This window comes from Pipistrellus kuhlii, unplaced genomic scaffold (genome assembly GCF_014108245.1).
Source record: "Pipistrellus kuhlii isolate mPipKuh1 unplaced genomic scaffold, mPipKuh1.p scaffold_m20_p_6, whole genome shotgun sequence".
In the NCBI taxonomy this organism is placed as follows: domain Eukaryota; kingdom Metazoa; phylum Chordata; class Mammalia; order Chiroptera; family Vespertilionidae; genus Pipistrellus; species Pipistrellus kuhlii.
Window position 1 is genome coordinate 32,307,962 of NW_023425562.1, and position 18,786 is coordinate 32,326,747.

An 18,786-nucleotide genomic window follows, 5' to 3' on the forward strand; every position below is an offset into this window, starting at 1 on the left:
AGTTAGTAGGGTGAAAACTTCCAAAATGGCACAGTAAGGACCTATGAAAATCTACTCATTGATAAAAGCAATAAAAGACTCAAATCAAAACCAACTTTTTCAGAACTCTAAAAATTAATCGGTCTTGCAACAATCGAAAGTATTTTTGTTCAAGACACATAGCTGAATTTTGGTAAGACAGCTGTATGCCCTATCCCAATCACCTCTCACCAGCTCCACAGAAGTCTTGAAAAAGGACAGCCCTGCAATCATAGTGAAAACCGGTGGCTTAGGAGTCACTAGAATAAGTTTGGAGCTCTCTATACAATGGTCATTATTGGATCTGAAAGTTCTCCAGAAACCTCCACTCAGGATTTGTCTTTTTGTGACATAAGTCAGAACTTGCTCACTGTGAACAGCTTTTTCCTTGGGTCACTTGTCAAAAACAATCAGTGGCAATAGTTGAGCATCACAGCTGACTAAAGCAATGAAAACAATTGGGAGAAAACAAGAATTTGGCCAAAAACTTACAAGGAAAAGCTAGGGAATGAGAAGTATGGTATTTGGTATTTAAATATGGTATTTAAAAGCAGCAACATATTCATGAGAATTGAGGTCACAATCGTGGCCAAACTCTCATTTCTGGCTGACTTTGAGGTCCTGTGTAAGAAAGAAGTAAATGCTAAGAAAGAGTTGTAAGTTTCCTGCTGGAACACTAAAAATATAGACCAATGTGCACACAGAAACCCTTGGCAAAGCTGGGATACTTCTGGCTCAACACATTTAAGGACATCACTAGGTTAACCATTAAGCTAGCAGAGCCTTCAGTGGCAACACAAGATAAAGAATTCAGATTTTACATAATTAGTTTAGGGAAGTTACTACACAACCATCAATCACACACATACAAACACACAAAGCAACAACAACAAACAAACAAAAAAACAGAAGCAACAACAATCCCTGTTAAGAAAAATAAATCTGACTTCCAGAGTTACCCACATTACATTATTAAAATGTCCTGTTCTCGACAAAAAAATGAGTGACACACATAGAAATATTAAAATATGGTCCCCTCACAGAAAAACAAATTGTTGGTAGAAACCATGCCAGGGAAAGAACAAGCTTGGACTTACTAGACAAAGATTTAAGTCAACTATTTTAAATACATTCAAGGAAATAACAGAAATCATGTCTAATGAAGTATGAGAACAGTGTTTCACCAAATAGAGAATAACAGAGAGAAATTATTTAAAAAGAACCAAACAGAAATTTTGAAATTGAAAAGAACAATAACTGAAATGAAAAAGTCAGTTAATGAGCAAATATGAATTGGCAGAAGAATTAGTAAACTTAAAAGGCAGATTGATTGAGATTATTCAATCTGAGGATCAAACAAAAAAAAAGAAGTAAATGAACAAAGCCTCAAAAACTGATAGTCACCATCAAGCTTATCAATATATGGATAACAGGAGTCATAGAAAGAGAGAGAATATTTGAAGAAATAATGGCCAAATTTGATGAAAACATTAATCTATACATCCAAGAAGTTCAGAAACACAAAGTAGGATTAAATGAAAAACACCCAAACCTAGACACATCAGAATCAAACAGTCAAAAGCCAGGAAAAAAGACAGAATCTTTAAAGCAGATAGAGAAGAGATTAATTGTATACAAAGAATGCTTGGTGAGGTTAACAGCTGATCCTTCATCAGAAACTATGGAGTCACTCAGTCAGGAAGCAATACTATATGCCAGATAGTCACTTGGTCTTATTATGCCCATTTTACAGGTATGTAAACTGAGACAAAGAGAAATAAAGTACCTTGATCAACATTAGACTAGAATTCAAACCAGGCTAAATGATTCTAAACCCTTCTTCTTCATTATATTGCCTCTCACCATGACACTATAAGTCTACAAATTTGATAAAGATTGTACAGGTGCTAAAATTTCAGAAATGAAAAGACAAAGGTGTTAATGACATTAACTTTTAATACATTATTGAGATTAATCCTTCAATTTGGGTGACTTGCCTTTACATAAGAAATACCAAAACAGGACATGAACAAATACTATTATTACTTAATAAGAATACCAATAGATCTTCCCAAGTATGTTTCCTAAAGTATACAACATAGCTTAAAATATCAAAAGACTTGTTGATTATTGGTTACTAGAATTGAGTTAATATCCCAAGAACCTAATCATTATATTCCTGACAGTTTCTAGTATATTTTGTTTCCTCTACCACATTTTATTCAGGATATTTTTTACGAACACATTCTTATGTAAACTCCTGACTAGATTATATTTTCTAACAGTTGTAAATGTTTTATAACGCAGATCCCCAAAAGTAGACTAAGACCCATAAGTAGAGTAATAGAGCTCAACCGAACTAAGTGCATTAGACATCGTTAAGTGGTATTAGTGATTTCTAATGCCTATTTTAAAACCATTCTACTCCTCTAGAAACTACGCAACTTCCATCAAACTTACTAAGAAAAAAAGGGAAATGAGTCAAAGTACTCAACATAACTCTTACATACTTCAGAAAATGCAAAAACAATTGTTCAATGAATGGGCACAATGTGATTTATAGTAGTTTTGACAACTTCTAAACTAAGTTTTGATCATAAAATTTCTATAATATAAAAGTCTAAGTAAATATGTTAATAACATCAAAACCTCCAATGTATCATGTATAACTAAAGAAATATGAGTTCTTGTCTTTATTAAAATACCCAGCTCCCATAAAAAAGTGAGTAATGTTTTCTAACCTTTCAAAATCTCCTTGCCTTGTAAACTTGGACAATCTATACACAGCCCAGTTATTAAGCTGTTTAGAGGTCATTCCTCTTCCGTTATCTATCACTGCGACAGCAGGTTTTCCTTGTGTTTCATCAAAATGCTATAAAATAAGTTCAAAAAGAAAACATGAAATGTGAAATATAGAAAAATGATTCAATGGGCTCACTCATACATTTCTGGTGGAATTTTAAATTAATACAACTTTCTTAAAGGCACTTCAGCTGTATAAATAAGAAATCTGAGAATTCTGCATGTCCTTGAATCCAGAAATTTCATTTCTTAAATTTACCTTGATGAACTAATCAGAGATGCAAAGAAAGACCTATAAGAATGTTTATCATGTCAGCATTGCTTACAGGGGCTAAAATACAGAAAAAAATCCAAATGCACAATAATAGTAGGTTGACTAATATTATATTTATATTATACTAGAGGCCTAGTGCATGAAATTCATGCATGGTTAGGGTCCCTAGTGGCTACCGGCCGGGGCCTTCCTTTGTTCTGCGCCCTGGTGGTCCCCACACGGGTAGTCTGCACACGTCCTCACGATGGATCTAACTCCCAGTCAATTGAACTCCCAATGGACACTTCACATATCAGACTTTTATATATAGATATTTTATTATAATTTATATCATAGCCAATAAACCAACCTGCATCAAGGGTATATTATATTGCAAACATTCATGATATGGCAATGTACTTACTGTGGAGGGAAAGATCATAAAAAACAAAATGTACACTGTAATCACACATATGCACAGAAAAAAGGACAAGTGAAAAATATTAACAATAGATGAAGAGATATCAGATCATTATTTCTTTTAATTTATTTTTTTACTTCCCCCACAATTAACTTGTACTACTTTTATAAAAGGAAAAGCTAAATTATTTAATAGTATTGTTTTCTTACCAATTTGATCTGTATTTTTCTAATCCCAGTGTTACGAGAAGTAGCAGACAACGAATTGTCAATTAACTCTGCAAGAGCAAATGCTGGAAAAGATGAGAAAACATTATTACTTTAATTTTCCTTTCCAAATACTTCACATAAAATTTCACAGAAGAAATTCTGAAGTACCATAAGCCATCACTTCTATTTTCAAAATAACTAGAATTAAAGTATTATCCTGATCCTGATGATGCAATATATAATCAAAGGCATCATCACCAATCACCACCAGCCTAAAAAAGCAGTCATCACCCAATACTGCATATTGTTATATGGCAAGTTTCAGCCAACCATGATTCCTGATGTCAGAGTTTATAATCAACAGACAAACATATAGGCACAAGAGACAGAAGACTATTACAATAAAAACCCAACATTAAGAACTCTATAGTATGTAATCACATAATCAAAAAGTCTAAAGTACATACAGAGATATGAAGGCCAGTAGAAAGCAACTCTAAACGTGTGTGTGTGTGTGTGTGTGTGTGTGTGTGTGTGTGTGTTAATAGCTAATTTAGATATAGAAATCTTATGACAGCAACTTGTCAAACAGCAGAACATGTCTGGTTAACTGACACAGAACTGCTATTGATTTTCTACTATACAACCAAATGGATGTTTCATGTATCACAGGCTCTGCTTTGTCCCAAATATTCTTTCTTCAAGGTCACTACTTAAATTATTTCTCACTTTTATTCCCTTTACTAGAGGCCCAGTGCACAAAAACTCATGCACTCGGGGAGATCCTTCAGCCTGGCCTGCACCCTCTCACAATCCGGGACCCCTCAGGTAGGGTTTCTAGGCCTGGCCCAAGATCAGGGCCTATTGGGGCTTTCTTTATACTGGCTGCCAGCAGCTGGCGCTACCCACGCCGCTGCCATTGCTGGCCATGTGTGCAGTGCTGCCCCGCGCTCCCTGCCACTGGTAGCATCCCTCTGCAGGCAACAGGCATGAGGTGTAATGGCTTGGCTGGCCTAGGCCTCCCTCTTTCTTTGCTGGGAGGCAGGGTCAGCCCTGCCAGGGGCCGTCTGCCTACCTGATTGTCCCTAACTGCTCACTTGCCTACTTGATCATCCTTAACCACCTGCCCATCTGATCACCCCTAAATGTTTTCTGGAGGGCATGTCCAGCCCTGTGAGAGGCCGTTGCCTACCTGATCACTCCTAACCATTGTGCCTGTCAGCCTGATTGCTCTTAACTGCTTGCTTGACAGCAGAGCCATCCTGGTGAGGGGCCGTCTGCCTACCTGATTGCCCCTAACCACTAGCCTGCCTAACTCATCATCCCTAACCACTTGCCTGCCTACCTAATTATCCCTGGAATCACCAAGTGAAAAAATTAAGAGGAGATAATGAGACTAAGGGCTAAGCCCTGAGGCACTTACTTCAACATTAAGAAGGTGGGGAGATGTTTCAATTATACCTCAAAAATTTAGAAGAAAAAAAAAGGTATGGAAAGAGAAGAGAGAAGGCAGTCAGTGGTAGAAAGAAAACAGAGTGTGACCTCTCGAAGGCCAAGTGAAAATTATATCAAAGAGGAAGAAGTGATAAACTATGTCAAACAATGCCTTCAGTTAAATGAGAGCTGAAAATTGATCACTGGATTTAGTGTCTGGTAACCATAAAAGAGTAAGTTCAGGATCGTGAATAGAAGAGAATGGGAGGAGAGATATGGTTAATAGTGAAGACAGTCAACTCCTTTGAGAAGTTTTGTTATAAACAGGAGCAAAAATCTGGGCAATGGCTGGAGGAATAAGATTATGATGTTTTTAAGACTGAAAAAATAAGAGCATTTTTTTGTATGAAAGGAACAATGTCAGAGATAATATTAGTTGCACATAAGGTAAGGATGTGCACAATGATTTAGTCATAAGAATATTCAGTCATTTGTAATTTAAAAAACTGAAATAACCCAAATGTCTAATAATAGAACACTGCTCAGTATATTGTTATCTAGTGTTTAACCACTAAAAACAAATACATATTGACATATTAAAGATGTTCATTTTATTTGAAACAAAAAAAGTAGGTTAAAATAACACACATCATATATTGTGTCTAGTAATAATTTATGTCGTTTTTTAACATTCGTTTAAAATCTTGCTTGGCGTTGACTTGTATTGACATAACCTTCAAACACGTGGTATCTACAGAACGTGTGAAGTGCAATTAACAAGTTTTGCTTGAAAAAGTTTGTGTTTGGTTTGGTTTTTGTTGCAAAACTAGGGCTAAGAAGATGGCGGATGAAGAGCAGATTCGGCACTGCATGCTTTACGAGTTCCAATTAGGAAGAAAAGCAAGTGAGGCTGCAAAAAACATCTGTAGTGCTCTTGGTCAAGATGCAGTTAGCGCCAGAAAATGCCAGCGTTGGTTTGAGAAATTTCGCGAGGGAAATTTTTTGTTAGATGACAAGAGTGGTCGAGGCCGTGTGTCCAATTTTGATCAAGAAGCTCTTCAAGCTCTTTTGGTGCAAAATCCTCAAATTACCCAACAAGAGCTTGCAACAACTTTAAATTGTTCACAAAAAACAATTTCCAATCAATTGCGTGCACTTGGCAAAGTCCAAAAGTTTGGAAAATGGGTTCCTCAGGAGTTGACCGACAACAACCGTAATCAAAGAGTCACAATTTGCAGTTCGCTCCTCTCTCGTCAAAACCGTTTGCCGTTTTTAGAGCAAATTGTTACCGGAGATGAACAATGGGTGCTGTATGTTCATTTGAAAAGGCGGCCTCAATGGTTGGACAAAAATGAGGCTCCGCAGCCCACGCCAAAACCTGACTTGCATGCGAAAAAAGTGATGTTGTGTGTTTGGTGGAATTTTAAAGGAATTCTTCATTATGAACTTTTACCATCTAACCAAACCATTACAAGTGCGGTGTATAGTGCCCAATTGGAAAGGTTAGCCCAAGCTTTAAGAGCAAAAGAACCCGCGCTGATTAATCGGAAGGGCGTAATTCTTCACCACGATAACGCACAACCGCATACTGCAAGAATCACTGCTGAAAAACTGCGCCAGTTGGAATGGGAAGTTCTCCCTCAACCTGCATATTCTCCTGATATTGCCCCTTCCGATTACCATTTGTTTCGTTCTTTGCAAAACTTTCTTCTTGGAAAAAAATTTAATAATGAAGAATGCCTCAAAAATGTACTGACCAAATTTTTTGCATCAAAATCACAAGAATTTTACAACGGAGGGATTAAAATGCTTCCTGAGCGTTGGGCACAAGTAGTAGAAAACAACGGCAACTATATTGTTGATTAAATTTTGTTGTATTGTTTAAATAAATTCAATTTAAAAAAGTATTAGAAAACGACATTAATTGTTACTAGGCCTAATAAAACCACTAAAAATAGAAAAAAACCAACATGAAAAGATCTGAAGTTATACACACCAAAGTGTTGGTGGTAGTTATATCTGGGCAGTAAAGCTATGGATATTCTTTAAGTTCTTTTTGCTTATATATGTTTTCTAATTTCCTATAAACTATAATGTACATACAGTAAAACTATTTTCAATTAGAAAGTTTATAACGAACATATAAGTAGTATTAAACACTTAAGCAGGGTCCAAAAGAAAAAATTCTCTAAGTTAACTTGTAAAGTTCATTAGTCAACAATCCAAAGATAGGATAAAAACTTGCAAGTGATAAAGATGAAAGGAAATAATAAAGATATGAAATAACAAGATAAACCATTTATTCATGCAGTTCAACTACACAAATTGGCAAGACAAAACAATTTAGAGGCATACAGGAGGAGGAAGAATCAATCAGAGAAGTGAGTATACATGAGATCGAACAGTAGTTCCAAACTTTTTTTTTTTGCCATGCCCCACCTAAGCATCTCTAAAATCATGATGCCCCCTGCTGTGTGGTATATAATTTTTACTATTTAAAAAGTGAACTCATATTCAAAGGCCATTACGTTGGTCTAAACAAGCTTTCAAAGAACATAACATCCACGAACCAGAAAATTAAAAGAATGAAAGGGCAATTGAAGTACTGAGGAAGAAATCATTAAGAAATTAGTAAATAATAATAATAATAATAATATGGATATGAAAAAAACCCCAGCAAATACAGTTTCAAAACATAAAATACAGAACTGACATGCATAAACATGTCACAATATATATTTATATACTATACATGAGGCCCCTAGAACCATAAGAAATGCAAAACATTCAATGGTAACTCATTCTCAAATTGCCCCGCTTAAAAATCAAATTGCCCCCTTTGGGGCGTGTGCCCCACGTTGGGAACCACTGAGCTAGAAGAATGTGTAGAAACAAGATCTCTTATGAGTTGAGATGGAATGAATTCTAAAACTAGGTTAGTTTTAAAGGAGAGGTATCTTTACTCTGAAGTAAGATGACATGTAGGAAAAGAATTATATTGTGATGAAGAGTTTGAAGTAAGGAAACTCACAATGATTTGTTACAGTCTTCTAAAAAATTAGAATGAGATAATTTTTTAAAATAAAGGAATGGGACAGTTGGTGAGGAGATAAGGGAGAGCAATATTTCAACAAAATTAGTATAAATGGAATACTTACGCAAAGGGTTTTGTCCTTCACTTGCATAATATTCATACATGCCACTTTTAACCAGTGTGTCATAGTGAGGTAGGAATTCAATTCTTTCTTTTGTAGCTGTTAGTAGTAATTGGTCGACTGACTTTAGTAAGTATAAAGTAACTCCATCTTTAACAGTTTCATCTGTAATCAAAATGTAATATCTTAAGTGCAAAGCTAGAATCAGAAACACATGAATTTATAATTTTAAAAATGAAAACCATATCTATTCTATGAAATATCTTTAAAGATGATACAGGCAAAGCCCCAAATAATGGCTCAATCTACAATTTCAATTGTGTTTTGCTAAGAATATCAGCTAAGCAGAAACCGGTTTGGCTCAGTGGTATAGTGTCAGCCTGCGGAATGAAAGGTCCCAGATTCGATTCCAGTCAAAGGCATGTACATTGGTTGCAGGCACATTCCCGGTAGGGGGTGTGCAAGAGGCAGCTGGTTGATGTTTCTTTCTCATCGACGTTTCTAGCTCTCCATCTCTCTCCCTTCCTCTCTGTAAAAAATCAATAATAAATATATATATATATATATATATATATATATAAAGAATATCAGTTAAATAGGCCCAAATACGTCCATGCATCTGAAACCCTCAACTTAGTAACTTAAATTTTCACAGGAAGTTAGATGAACTACATTAGAGTGTTATCAACATGAAAGGAGAAGAGTGCTTAAATTCAAAAGGAAATCAGGCATGAAAAACTGGCAGGTTTGCCCAACCAGTGTGGCTCAGTGGTTGAGCGATGACCTATGAGGTCATGGTTCAATTCCCGGTTAGGGCATGTGCTCGGTCCCAGTGTGGGGCATGCAGGAGACGGTCAATCTATGATTCTCTCATCATTGATGCGTCTGTTTCTCTCTCCCTCTTCTTTCCTCTCTAGGATCAATAAAAATATATTTAAAAATAAAAAAGCTGACAAGTCTTACAATCCAATTGGATAAAAAAAATTTAATGGAAGAACCCAATCAGGAGAATTAGCTTCTTAAGGGCCCACCAGGAAAGCCTGTGGCTAGCTGTTGGGCAAGGTCTCATCTTCTGTAGCCATAAATGATGTCAACTATATTTCTATAACCTTGAAAAATATGACCTCTGTACAAACTGTGAACTTATAGACAGTTTCCACCCCACACAACAAAGTAACCAAAATCAACAGTTTTTTATGCTTATGTATGTAATCTAATAGTTATTGCGGTACAATGTACTAGAGCAATGGTTGCCAACCTTTCGGAACACCAGTGATCCACGGACTACCGGTTTGCGACCGCTATACTAGAGCATATTAAATATAAAAGCATAAAGTTAACATTGCTTACCAAAATTATCACTGGTAATTTCTTTCCTACTTGTTGTTGTAATAACAAATTTTTCCTCAGGTGAAATGCCAAGTCTCTATCCAAAATAATATAAATAAAATAAATTATTACACAAAGGAAATATATGCACCAATCAAGTTTTTAAAAATATGAAAATACTAATAGTATGTAATCTTGTAACAATTACTACAACTGTGTCATAATATTTTAAAATCTTGCCTTTTCATAATTAAACACAAATCTATAAATTATTTGCTTAACAAGGTTTTTTTCCTACTATTATATGCCACCTAGGACCATGAGTGTATAGATGGACATTTTCGAAAGGTTTCAACAAAAGCAGACTCTTCGCAGACAAAAGACATTATTCCAACACAATATATAGGTAAACTTATTAACATATGTTCACATACATTAAATGTTTAAGTAGGTAAAATAAAAGTACCAGAAAAAAATAGAGGTAACATTTTATAACACTATGGTAAAAATAGCCATGCTATGCATGTTACCTGTATTAAAGACTCATTTTATCTATTGTAACTCTTCCCAAAAGAGTAACTCTGAAATTGTAAGGCAACTTATAAATTGGGGGATTAGGGAATTGGTTGCAAGAAGAGACAGAGTTACAATAGCATCCTTGGGGGGGGGGGGGGTGGTAAGAGCAGAGGGTGTGGCAGGAACCTGGTGGAAGGGAGCTATGGGGGGGGGGGAGAAACAATTGTAATAATCTGAGCAATAAAGATTAAAAAAAAAAAAAAAAAGGGGGGGTCTAGCCTGGCTGGCGTGTGAACCAGGAGGTAGGTCATGGTTCAATTCCCAGTCTGGGTACATACATCCACCCTCAGTGTGGGCGTGCCAATCAATGATTCTCCCATCACTGATGTTCCTCTCTCTCTCTCTCTCTCTCTCTCTCTCTCTCACTTCCTCTCTGAAATCAATGAAAAATATATTTTTTAAAAATGAGGGTCTAGCCTTTGGGTGGTGAGCACACTATACACAGATGCATGTATTATAGAATGGTGCACTTGAAACATGCTATTATCCAATGTCACCCCAATAAATTTAATACTTTAAAAAAAAATGAGGGGTGAGGATACAAAGAAATAACCCCAAGAGCTAACAGTGGTTATAAATTTTACAGTGAGGAAAGGTTTACTTTTCCCCCCTGCTGGTTCCCTATTTCCTTTATGGCGCTGATTATTTTTTGCAATAAAAAAAAGATAAACAAAAAAGTTTCATTTTTCTGGGATGGTTCTGAGTACAAAACACTCATCAAAGAGGATACCCCATTCTTTCATTCACTCTAAAGACACAGGGGAGTCTTCTATATACATCCAGGCACAGAATGAACTCCCAAGTTCACACACTGTGGGCCGCCATCCCGGTAATTCACTCTAACGTGGGCCAGGCACAGTTCTAGACCCTGAGCAATAAGAGTCCCCGCCTCTCATGGTTGTGGATGTCAGTAACTTCAGCAGTTACAGAGTTATGTCTTTTACAACATCTTCCCGCTCAAGTTAACACACTTTCACCCCAGCTTCTTTTTCCTTGAGAGTTCTTCCTAGCGTACCAAGAACCTCCTGTGGGTCCCGCAGGGCAGGACACCGTCCCTTCGGTGAAGCTCAGGGGGCACCGCCCCCTCCCATCGGCAAAACACGGCCGGTTCCCTCCCACGGCCGTTCGTTTCTTAAAGGGGACACACACCCTCCTTTGGGGTCCCCCGGACACCCTCCGAGTTCAGGAAGTCCCAGCGACGAGGGCTCAGACGACCTAGAAAGCGAGCCGCACCTGCAAGGCCGCCGCGGCCCGGGGCGCCCGCCCGCGAGGGGAGGACCCCGCCGCCCGCGCTCCCGACAGGCGGCCGGCCCGCGGAATCTGCGCCTCATGGAAGGAACCTGGGAGCACACCGACTCCGGGAATCTCACAACTTCCATCGCCCCCAACACTCCTGACAGCCATCCGGGATACCTCTGCTCTCCGGTTTCGACAATAAAAAGTTCCGCACGAGAGAGACCCCGGTGGAGTGCCCAGCGGGCCCGGCCCGGCCCGGCCCCACTGACCACCCGAGGTCCCCGGGGCAGAGGGAGGCCCGCGGCGAGGCCGAGCCGGCCCTCCGCGGCCCCGGCGGGGCCGACCCCGAGGCTTCCTGCCGCTCGGCCGCGGAGATGGCGGGCGCCCGGCAGCGAGAGACAGAGACAGAGACAGAGACAGAGACAGAGACAGAGAGAGAGAGAGAGAGAGAGAGAGAGAGAGAGAGAGAGAGAGAGAGAAGCCAAAAGCCGCCCGGGACCAGGGCCGGTGACAGGTTTATGGCCCCGAGCAAGAAACTTGGCCTTTCCCCGTCCCCCTCCCCGCCCCCCAACCCCAACTGTCCGCTCCCCGCGCATCCCTCGGCGGCCCGCCGCCTACCTGGCACACGGCGGCGCGGAACCCCGCGAAGTCCAAGCGCTCGCCGACCTGCAGCAGCCGCTCGCCCTGCTGCGACTCCTTCTCGCGCCGGTCGAACACGTACACCTTCCTGCTGCGGTCGCCGCGGCCGCCCCTTCCAGCCCCCGCCGAGGGCCCGCCGCCGCCGCCGCCGCCGCCCGCCGCTGCCATATTGGGAGAAAGGAGGAAAAAACAGCCGCGCCGGCGCCTCCGGCCGCCGCGCCCAGGGCCCACAGACGCAGGCTCCGCGCGGCGCCCTCAGCTCCGGTCCCCCCGGGCGCGAGGCAGCTCCGCCTCGGCGCCCCGCAGCTCCTCCCTCCGCGGCGGTGGCCGAGGAGCGGCGAGCGGGAGGTTCGGGCCGGGAACCGATTCAAACAAACTCCTGCCTGGACCCCACGTCACTTCCGCGGCCAGCGGCTCTCGGGGAGGGGGGCACGGAGGCGCTGCGCGCGGCTCGGGAGGGCCCAGACCGGCGCCTGCGGCCGCCCACGACAACCCGAGGCGCGTGCCGGAACCAGGGCCGCGGCCGAGGCCTGTGGCTGCGAAGGAAGAGGAGCCGCCAGCGTCCCCCGAGGGGGCGGGGCCAATCCGGCAGGCCGCGCGGGAGTGGGCGGGGCCGCCGCGGGGGAATGGGCAGGGCCAATCCGTCTGGGCGCGCCGGTGTGGGGTGGGCGGGGCCTCCGCGCCGGGCCCGCCCCTTCGCCTCGCGAAGTTGGAGGGAAGCGCGCGGGCCCTTCGCGGGCGCCTGACCTATGGGGGTGGACGAACCCTTTGCTGAGGCCGGACAGCCTGTCCCGGGAGTGGCGGGGGAGGCTTCCGAGGGACCATGTTCTCACGATCGAGAGTGGCCTGGTTTTCTTCCCGCCTCGCCACGGACCGGACCGAACCGGCCGGGCTTCGAGCTCTCGGCGCTGCGCAGGCGGTGCCCGGCGCGGCCGGTCCTGTTAAGGCGGCGCGGGGAGCCTCTGGCCCGCAGGCCGCACTGGGGGAAACTTTCCCCGCAGCGAGCACGTGGGTTTCCACGGGGAGAAACATGCCAAGGAGCCACCTTTTCTTTCCGTCTCATTTCCTAATGGATCCGTGTGGGCTTCCAGGGTGGCCGCCAGGCAAAGCTGGTGGTCCCTGGCTGGTCCAATGGTTCTGGGACCTGGCCGGTCTCCTTGGGACCTCCGAGGCGGGAACCCCGACCGGCCTGGGGCAGGTCGCTGGAGCATCTTCTTACCACCCGACTCACCTCCACCGCGGCTGCCATGTTGCTGAAAATTGCCAATTAGAATACCAATGCCAGAGTTATTAGGTTTAAAATGTTTAACATGTAGTACTCTAATTAAAAGCCTTTGTGTTTCATTAAACATCGTTATTGTGGATGTGTAGTACCCTAACTCAAAAAAACAAAGAATATGGTCCTTATGCGGGAGGGGGGATGGGGTTCAATAATTTACTCTGCAATTCTTAAAAATATTTAATGAATATTTTGTACTTGAAAAGAAGATATTTTTACCAAGCCAAGGAGTAGCAGTCTGGGGGATTTTTCAGTTCTTCAAAGCAAACCTTTAGGTTATATTTAGTACATAGGGTATCCCAAGATAAATGAACAATCACTTTGAATGATCATAAAGCCAGGGTTTATTAATATATAGATCATTTTCAAAATTTAGAAGAATTTACAGAAATGAATAATTTTTTTGTTTGTGTCTGTTCTCAAACTGATGACCATTCTAGTTCAGGCACTGCTGATGACAAGAAGCAATAGAATCCCAAACATCAAGAATCATTTTGTTGGGTATCTGTGTGCCTCAATTCATTAGCTGTTGGCAGGTTTTGTACTGTAAACTTTATCTTTTATGTATCCCCATAAAAAAAAGTCCAGTGGATAAATTTTCTTTGTTCAAAGCTTAGTCTGACTTCACCCATTATTATTACAAATCAGTTAAACCTGAAGAGGAGAGAAAATTAAATGTATACACACTTTGTGTTTTTTTTTTAATTTATTTTAATTTATTTTTTTTTTTTTTTATTTTTTACAGAGAGGAAGGGAGAGAGATAGAGAGCTAGAAACATTGATGAGAGAGAAACATCGACCAGCTGCCTTTTGCACACCCCCTACCGGGGATGTGCCAGCAACCAAGGTACATGCCTCTGACCGGAATCAAACCCCGGGACCTTTCAGTCCACAGACCCATGCTCTACCACTGAGCCAAACCGGTTTCGGCTGTATACACACTTTGAATAATTACAAAGGCAGTGCTGGTGCTTCAACTGTATTTTCAACTTCCAGTGGCATTTTAGGATGAATTTCCTTTGTTCAAAGTTTAGTCTGGCTAAAAAGAAACATCTGTTGAGCTATCAGCAGTTAAAGTAGTGTGTATAATGTTTTGGGGACAGAAATGACCCTGTATTTTCGGTCTTACTAACTTGCCAAAGTCTTCATGGTTAATTATATGGATAGATTTATATTGCTAGTTAGAAATCTAGATTTGCTTGTCCATATGGAGGTGTTCCAAAAAAGATTACAGCTAGAACATAGTTGGATCAAATATGAGAAGAGGTGTGTTTGTGGGAACGTGGGGAGAATGAGCAGTGGATTTTGGAAGAAAAAATTGGAAAGAGTCAAGTTGTGGCCAAATGCCATTCCTGTTCTTGAAGGGGAACTGTATGGGTAGAGAGAGATCAAAGTAACCCTCAACTCCTATGGGCTTTCTTTGACATCACATGTTTTACCTTTCAAATTCATGTGAATTTATTATTCTATTCCATTATATAATGGTGTTTGATTTTAATGACCCAAGAAAAATACAAATTGTTTTTCTAAATCTTATTTAATAGATAATGTGAATTGCATTTTGATTTCATCAAATTGGGACTAGTGCTGAAAATTCACAATCAAGGCTATATCTCATTCCTGTGTAATACCAAATTATACAAAACATGAATACAAAAATATTATTTTCTTGTCTTTAGAAGAGATGTAAGTATAATTGCTAGGAAGAAGATCCAAAATACTACTAGAGAAGTGTATTACAATAATATGGGCAACTATTGATAAAAACATTGATATCTATCTTTTTGTTAGAAGGTTAAGTCTGAATACTTATATAATAGTATGGCAGTCTGAAACATCCTCAGAATCATTTGCCAGTCACTTTTGTCTCAGATAGCTTTTTTCAATAAAGGTTAGTTTTTTCTTTAATTTTCATTACAAAGATTTGATTTTTATGTATGATACTGAAAAGAAATCCAATTTCATTTTTAAATAAATATTTAATGTCTGAGCATCACTTATTAAATAGTCCATTTTTTCCCTGCTGTATTTTGTGTAACTTTTTTCATATACGTACCAAGTTTCCACAAATGCATGTTACTCTGTTCCTGGGTTTTATAGTTTATTCTATCAGTAAACTTTTCCCCTCTCTGCTAATATCGCACTATCTTAATTATGTAACTTTATTATCTAACTTATAAAGCAAACCACCTCACCTTATTCTTCATAAGTGTAATGTAGTTGGTTTTTAAGTGTCAAGAATGATGACTGCCTCCTCTTTTTGCTCAGTGTTTTCTCACTTAAAGGACACTTGAGATTGGCCAACCACACTTATGTAATAGCAAAACCCATAGGTTGATCAGGAACTAAGTACATAGGATAGAGCAAAAGAACCTGCATTCTTTTCCATATAAACAACTAGAAACCTACTTTTTTCCTCACCCTGTAAATTGTGGGCAAAGGCTAAGTACTTATCAAACTGTTCTTTGCAATGAAACGATTTGATGCCCAGATGGACTCTTTTTGTCTTCCAGGCCATCATTTTGTGCACTAATCCAGAAAGAAACGGAAAGAACTTAAAGATCTGTATTTGCCAATGTGATAATTTTGCGTGTGTAAGTCTTTTATAGTTGCAGTAGAAAAAAACTAATTCTGGGGACATTCAATATTTTGATTAGCATAAGTGAATTCAAATGAAAACATAACACTATCTTCATGTTGGTGAATGAAGATAGGTGATTATTCTGTCCTTCTAGGCTCCTTTCAGGTATTTTAATTCCCTCAACAAATATTAACTGATTAATCATTAGAAGCCAGGCCTGTGACAAATTTAGTGGGCTACTTATTAATTTAGCAGAACATGTAATTATTGTGCTTCTGCTATATGCACTGATGCCCTGCAAGGTAAAATTAATATGTTTTGAAATGGACAAATAAGAAACCTAAACTTGTCCTAGCCAGTTTGGCTCAGTGGACAGTGTCTGCCTGTTGACTCAAGGGTCCCAGGTTCAATTCTGGTCAAGGGCATATACCTTGGTTGTGGGTACATCCCCAGTAGGGGGTGTACAGGAGGTAGTTGATCGATGTTTCTCTCTCATCGATGTTTCTAACTCCCTCTCCCTTCCTCTCTGTACAAAATCAATAAAACATATATTTTAAAAAAAGAAACCTAAACTCAAGGAAGTTAAAATGATTTGTAGTCTCTGAAGCAATGGTAGAGAATGCCTAATGCCATCTATGCACAATTTTAAAAAAAAGTCTAAAGACTTTTAGTGATTCTCCAAGTTTAAGAAATAGTTTTAGGGCAAATGCTAAAATTCTGGTTCTTTATTTTGAACCATGAGATAATGGCTGTACATTGACTAGCTATTTTGCCATTATTTTGAAACAGTGCTTGCCATATGTGGTTATGGGGTCTGAGAAACCTGGATGAATACAGGCATTTGAAAAATAGTATATAACAATTAAATAATTAAATCTAATAATAATAATGGATATCATTTTGATACTAGAAATAGTAGTTTGTAAATAAAGTTTGGGTATATATTCATAAAATATATGCTATGAATATACTAGGAGCTCTTCATTTCTGGAAACATTGCATTGTATAACTATTTCAGAGTTCTGCAAAAGTTGTAAGAAGTCCTACCTGGTTTGGCTCAGTGGCTAGAATGTCAGCCCCGGGACTAAAGGGACCCAGGTTTGGTTCTGGCCAAGCACACATGTCTGAATTTAGAGCTGGAACCCCAATAGGGTGTGCAGGAGGAGCCGATCAGTGATTCCCTCTCATCATTGATGTTTCTCTCTCTCTCTCTCCCCCTCTCCATTCCTCTCTGAAATAATATATATATATATATATATATATATATATATATATATATATTTTTTAACAATTGTATGAGATATATTTTCTATGTAAATCAATAGAAGTAAAACACTGAAAAGTTCAAGTCCTATACATTCTTGACTTTATACAGAGTTTATACATGCATGTGACAAAACTTTTAAAGATGAATAAAATTGGAAACTTGCCCTCACCCCCAAAATCCTGAAGTTAAAATTGGCCCTCTGAAATAGAATGATGTGCTATTTTATCCTGTGACCTCTCCGTCCCCTCATACCTCAAATTGAGAAGCATGGCTAGTGGCAGTCAGAAACAATAGAAAAACTTTATACATGTGAGTGGCATAATTAGATGTGGCCTAAAAATATATAACTGTGGGGACAGTGTTAATGAAGGACACCATTTTGTGCAGACACTATTATGAACAGATTATACCTTCTTTAGATGATAAAGTGACAGTTATTAAAGGTCTTCATGGGGCTCATATTTTATTGAGTGAGACAAACAATTTAGCAATTATATACAGAATGTCAGGTGGTGATTAATATGCTATGGAGAAAAATCTAAAGGATGGAAACCAGAAGGCCTCAATTTTATATAGTGGCCAGGAAGCACTTTTTCCACCTAGGGCATTATTTGAGCAGAAAGCTGAAGAAGCACGTTGTAAAGAACTGAGACAAATGTTGCTTGAGGGGGAAAACAAGTGTAAATAAGTTTTGAACATGGTTGGCATTGTGTGAGAAATAGAAGATGAAAACAGGAAGAAAAATGGAAGAGAGAAGGGATAATGGTAAGGGCCTCCTAAGAGCAAAATCTGTTGTTTTTCTGAAAGTTTCAGTTTTAATAGACCTTCTTTCCTTTTTGTGCCTGCAACCAAGGTACATGCCCTTGGCCAGAATCAAACCTGGGACCCTTGAGTCCGCAGGCGGAAGCTCTATCCACTGAGCCAAACTGTTAGGGATAATAGACCTTTCAATCAATTAGAAGTTTGAGGCGAAGTGCTATATTGGTGAATACACTAGGCTCTTCTTCAGATGGAGTCTGTTACCCCTGAGACATTATAGTACCACAGCAGGTTCAAAAGCACACACTATTTGTGCTCTTTAAAATAAGTTATAAAAAACACTGCGGTTACCTAAAATACAATGGCAATGGGTTTGAATATTTGAAATTCACTGCTAGAAAAAAACGTTCCTTAGCAATGAGAGGTGTAAATAAATAAAATAAATAAAACTGATTATCAGAAAAAGAAACTTGTGGTTTGTGAGCCCCTGAGAAACACTTATAGCACTCAGGGGCATATTCTAATATTTATGCAGCATTAAAGAGGCAACATGGTGTGAGGGACAAGAAAACTGAACTAGAAGTAAGAACTTGTACTCCCAAGTGCCAAACCTAATTCCTGTCTAGCTATGCAACTAAAGGCAATTCAACAGGTACTGAGCACAAGATTAACTAAGCAGAGATGAATAAAACACACCGAAATATAAGTAACTGCAATGCTTTCTTAGAAGTATTCATTTGTTTATTAATTAGTACATTCAGCATTTGTTGCCAGCCATATGTCTACCGTGTGCCAGACACTGGGGCTTCAAATATGAACAAGAGAAAT

At 39.8% G+C, this 18,786-nt stretch overlaps 1 protein-coding gene across 14 annotated transcripts in view; it reads right to left on the minus strand.

Annotated features, from left to right (window-relative positions):
- Positions 1 to 12,625, minus strand: part of SMCHD1 (structural maintenance of chromosomes flexible hinge domain containing 1) — a 112,699-nt gene extending 100,074 nt beyond the window's left edge. For 7 of the 14 annotated variants that reach the window (XR_004984289.2, XM_045574892.1, XM_036417730.2 and 4 more), the window contains exons 1-5: positions 12,052 to 12,624; positions 9,643 to 9,718; positions 8,296 to 8,457; positions 3,704 to 3,786; positions 2,760 to 2,890 (exon numbers count right to left, since the gene is read on the minus strand). Coding sequence is in view for 10 of the 14 variants with exons in the window: in XM_045574892.1 (XP_045430848.1) it covers positions 2,760 to 2,890; positions 3,704 to 3,786; positions 8,296 to 8,457; positions 9,643 to 9,718; positions 12,052 to 12,240 (641 nt within the window). In the remaining 4 variants the exon portion in view is untranslated. Of the gene's footprint in view, positions 1 to 2,759; positions 2,895 to 3,703; positions 3,787 to 8,295; positions 8,458 to 9,642; positions 9,719 to 12,051 lie in introns of those variants that run through there. The other 7 variants (XR_006740367.1, XR_006740366.1, XM_036417734.2 and 4 more) reach the window with 3 other exon arrangements.
- Positions 12,626 to 18,786: the final 6,161 nt, after the last annotated feature.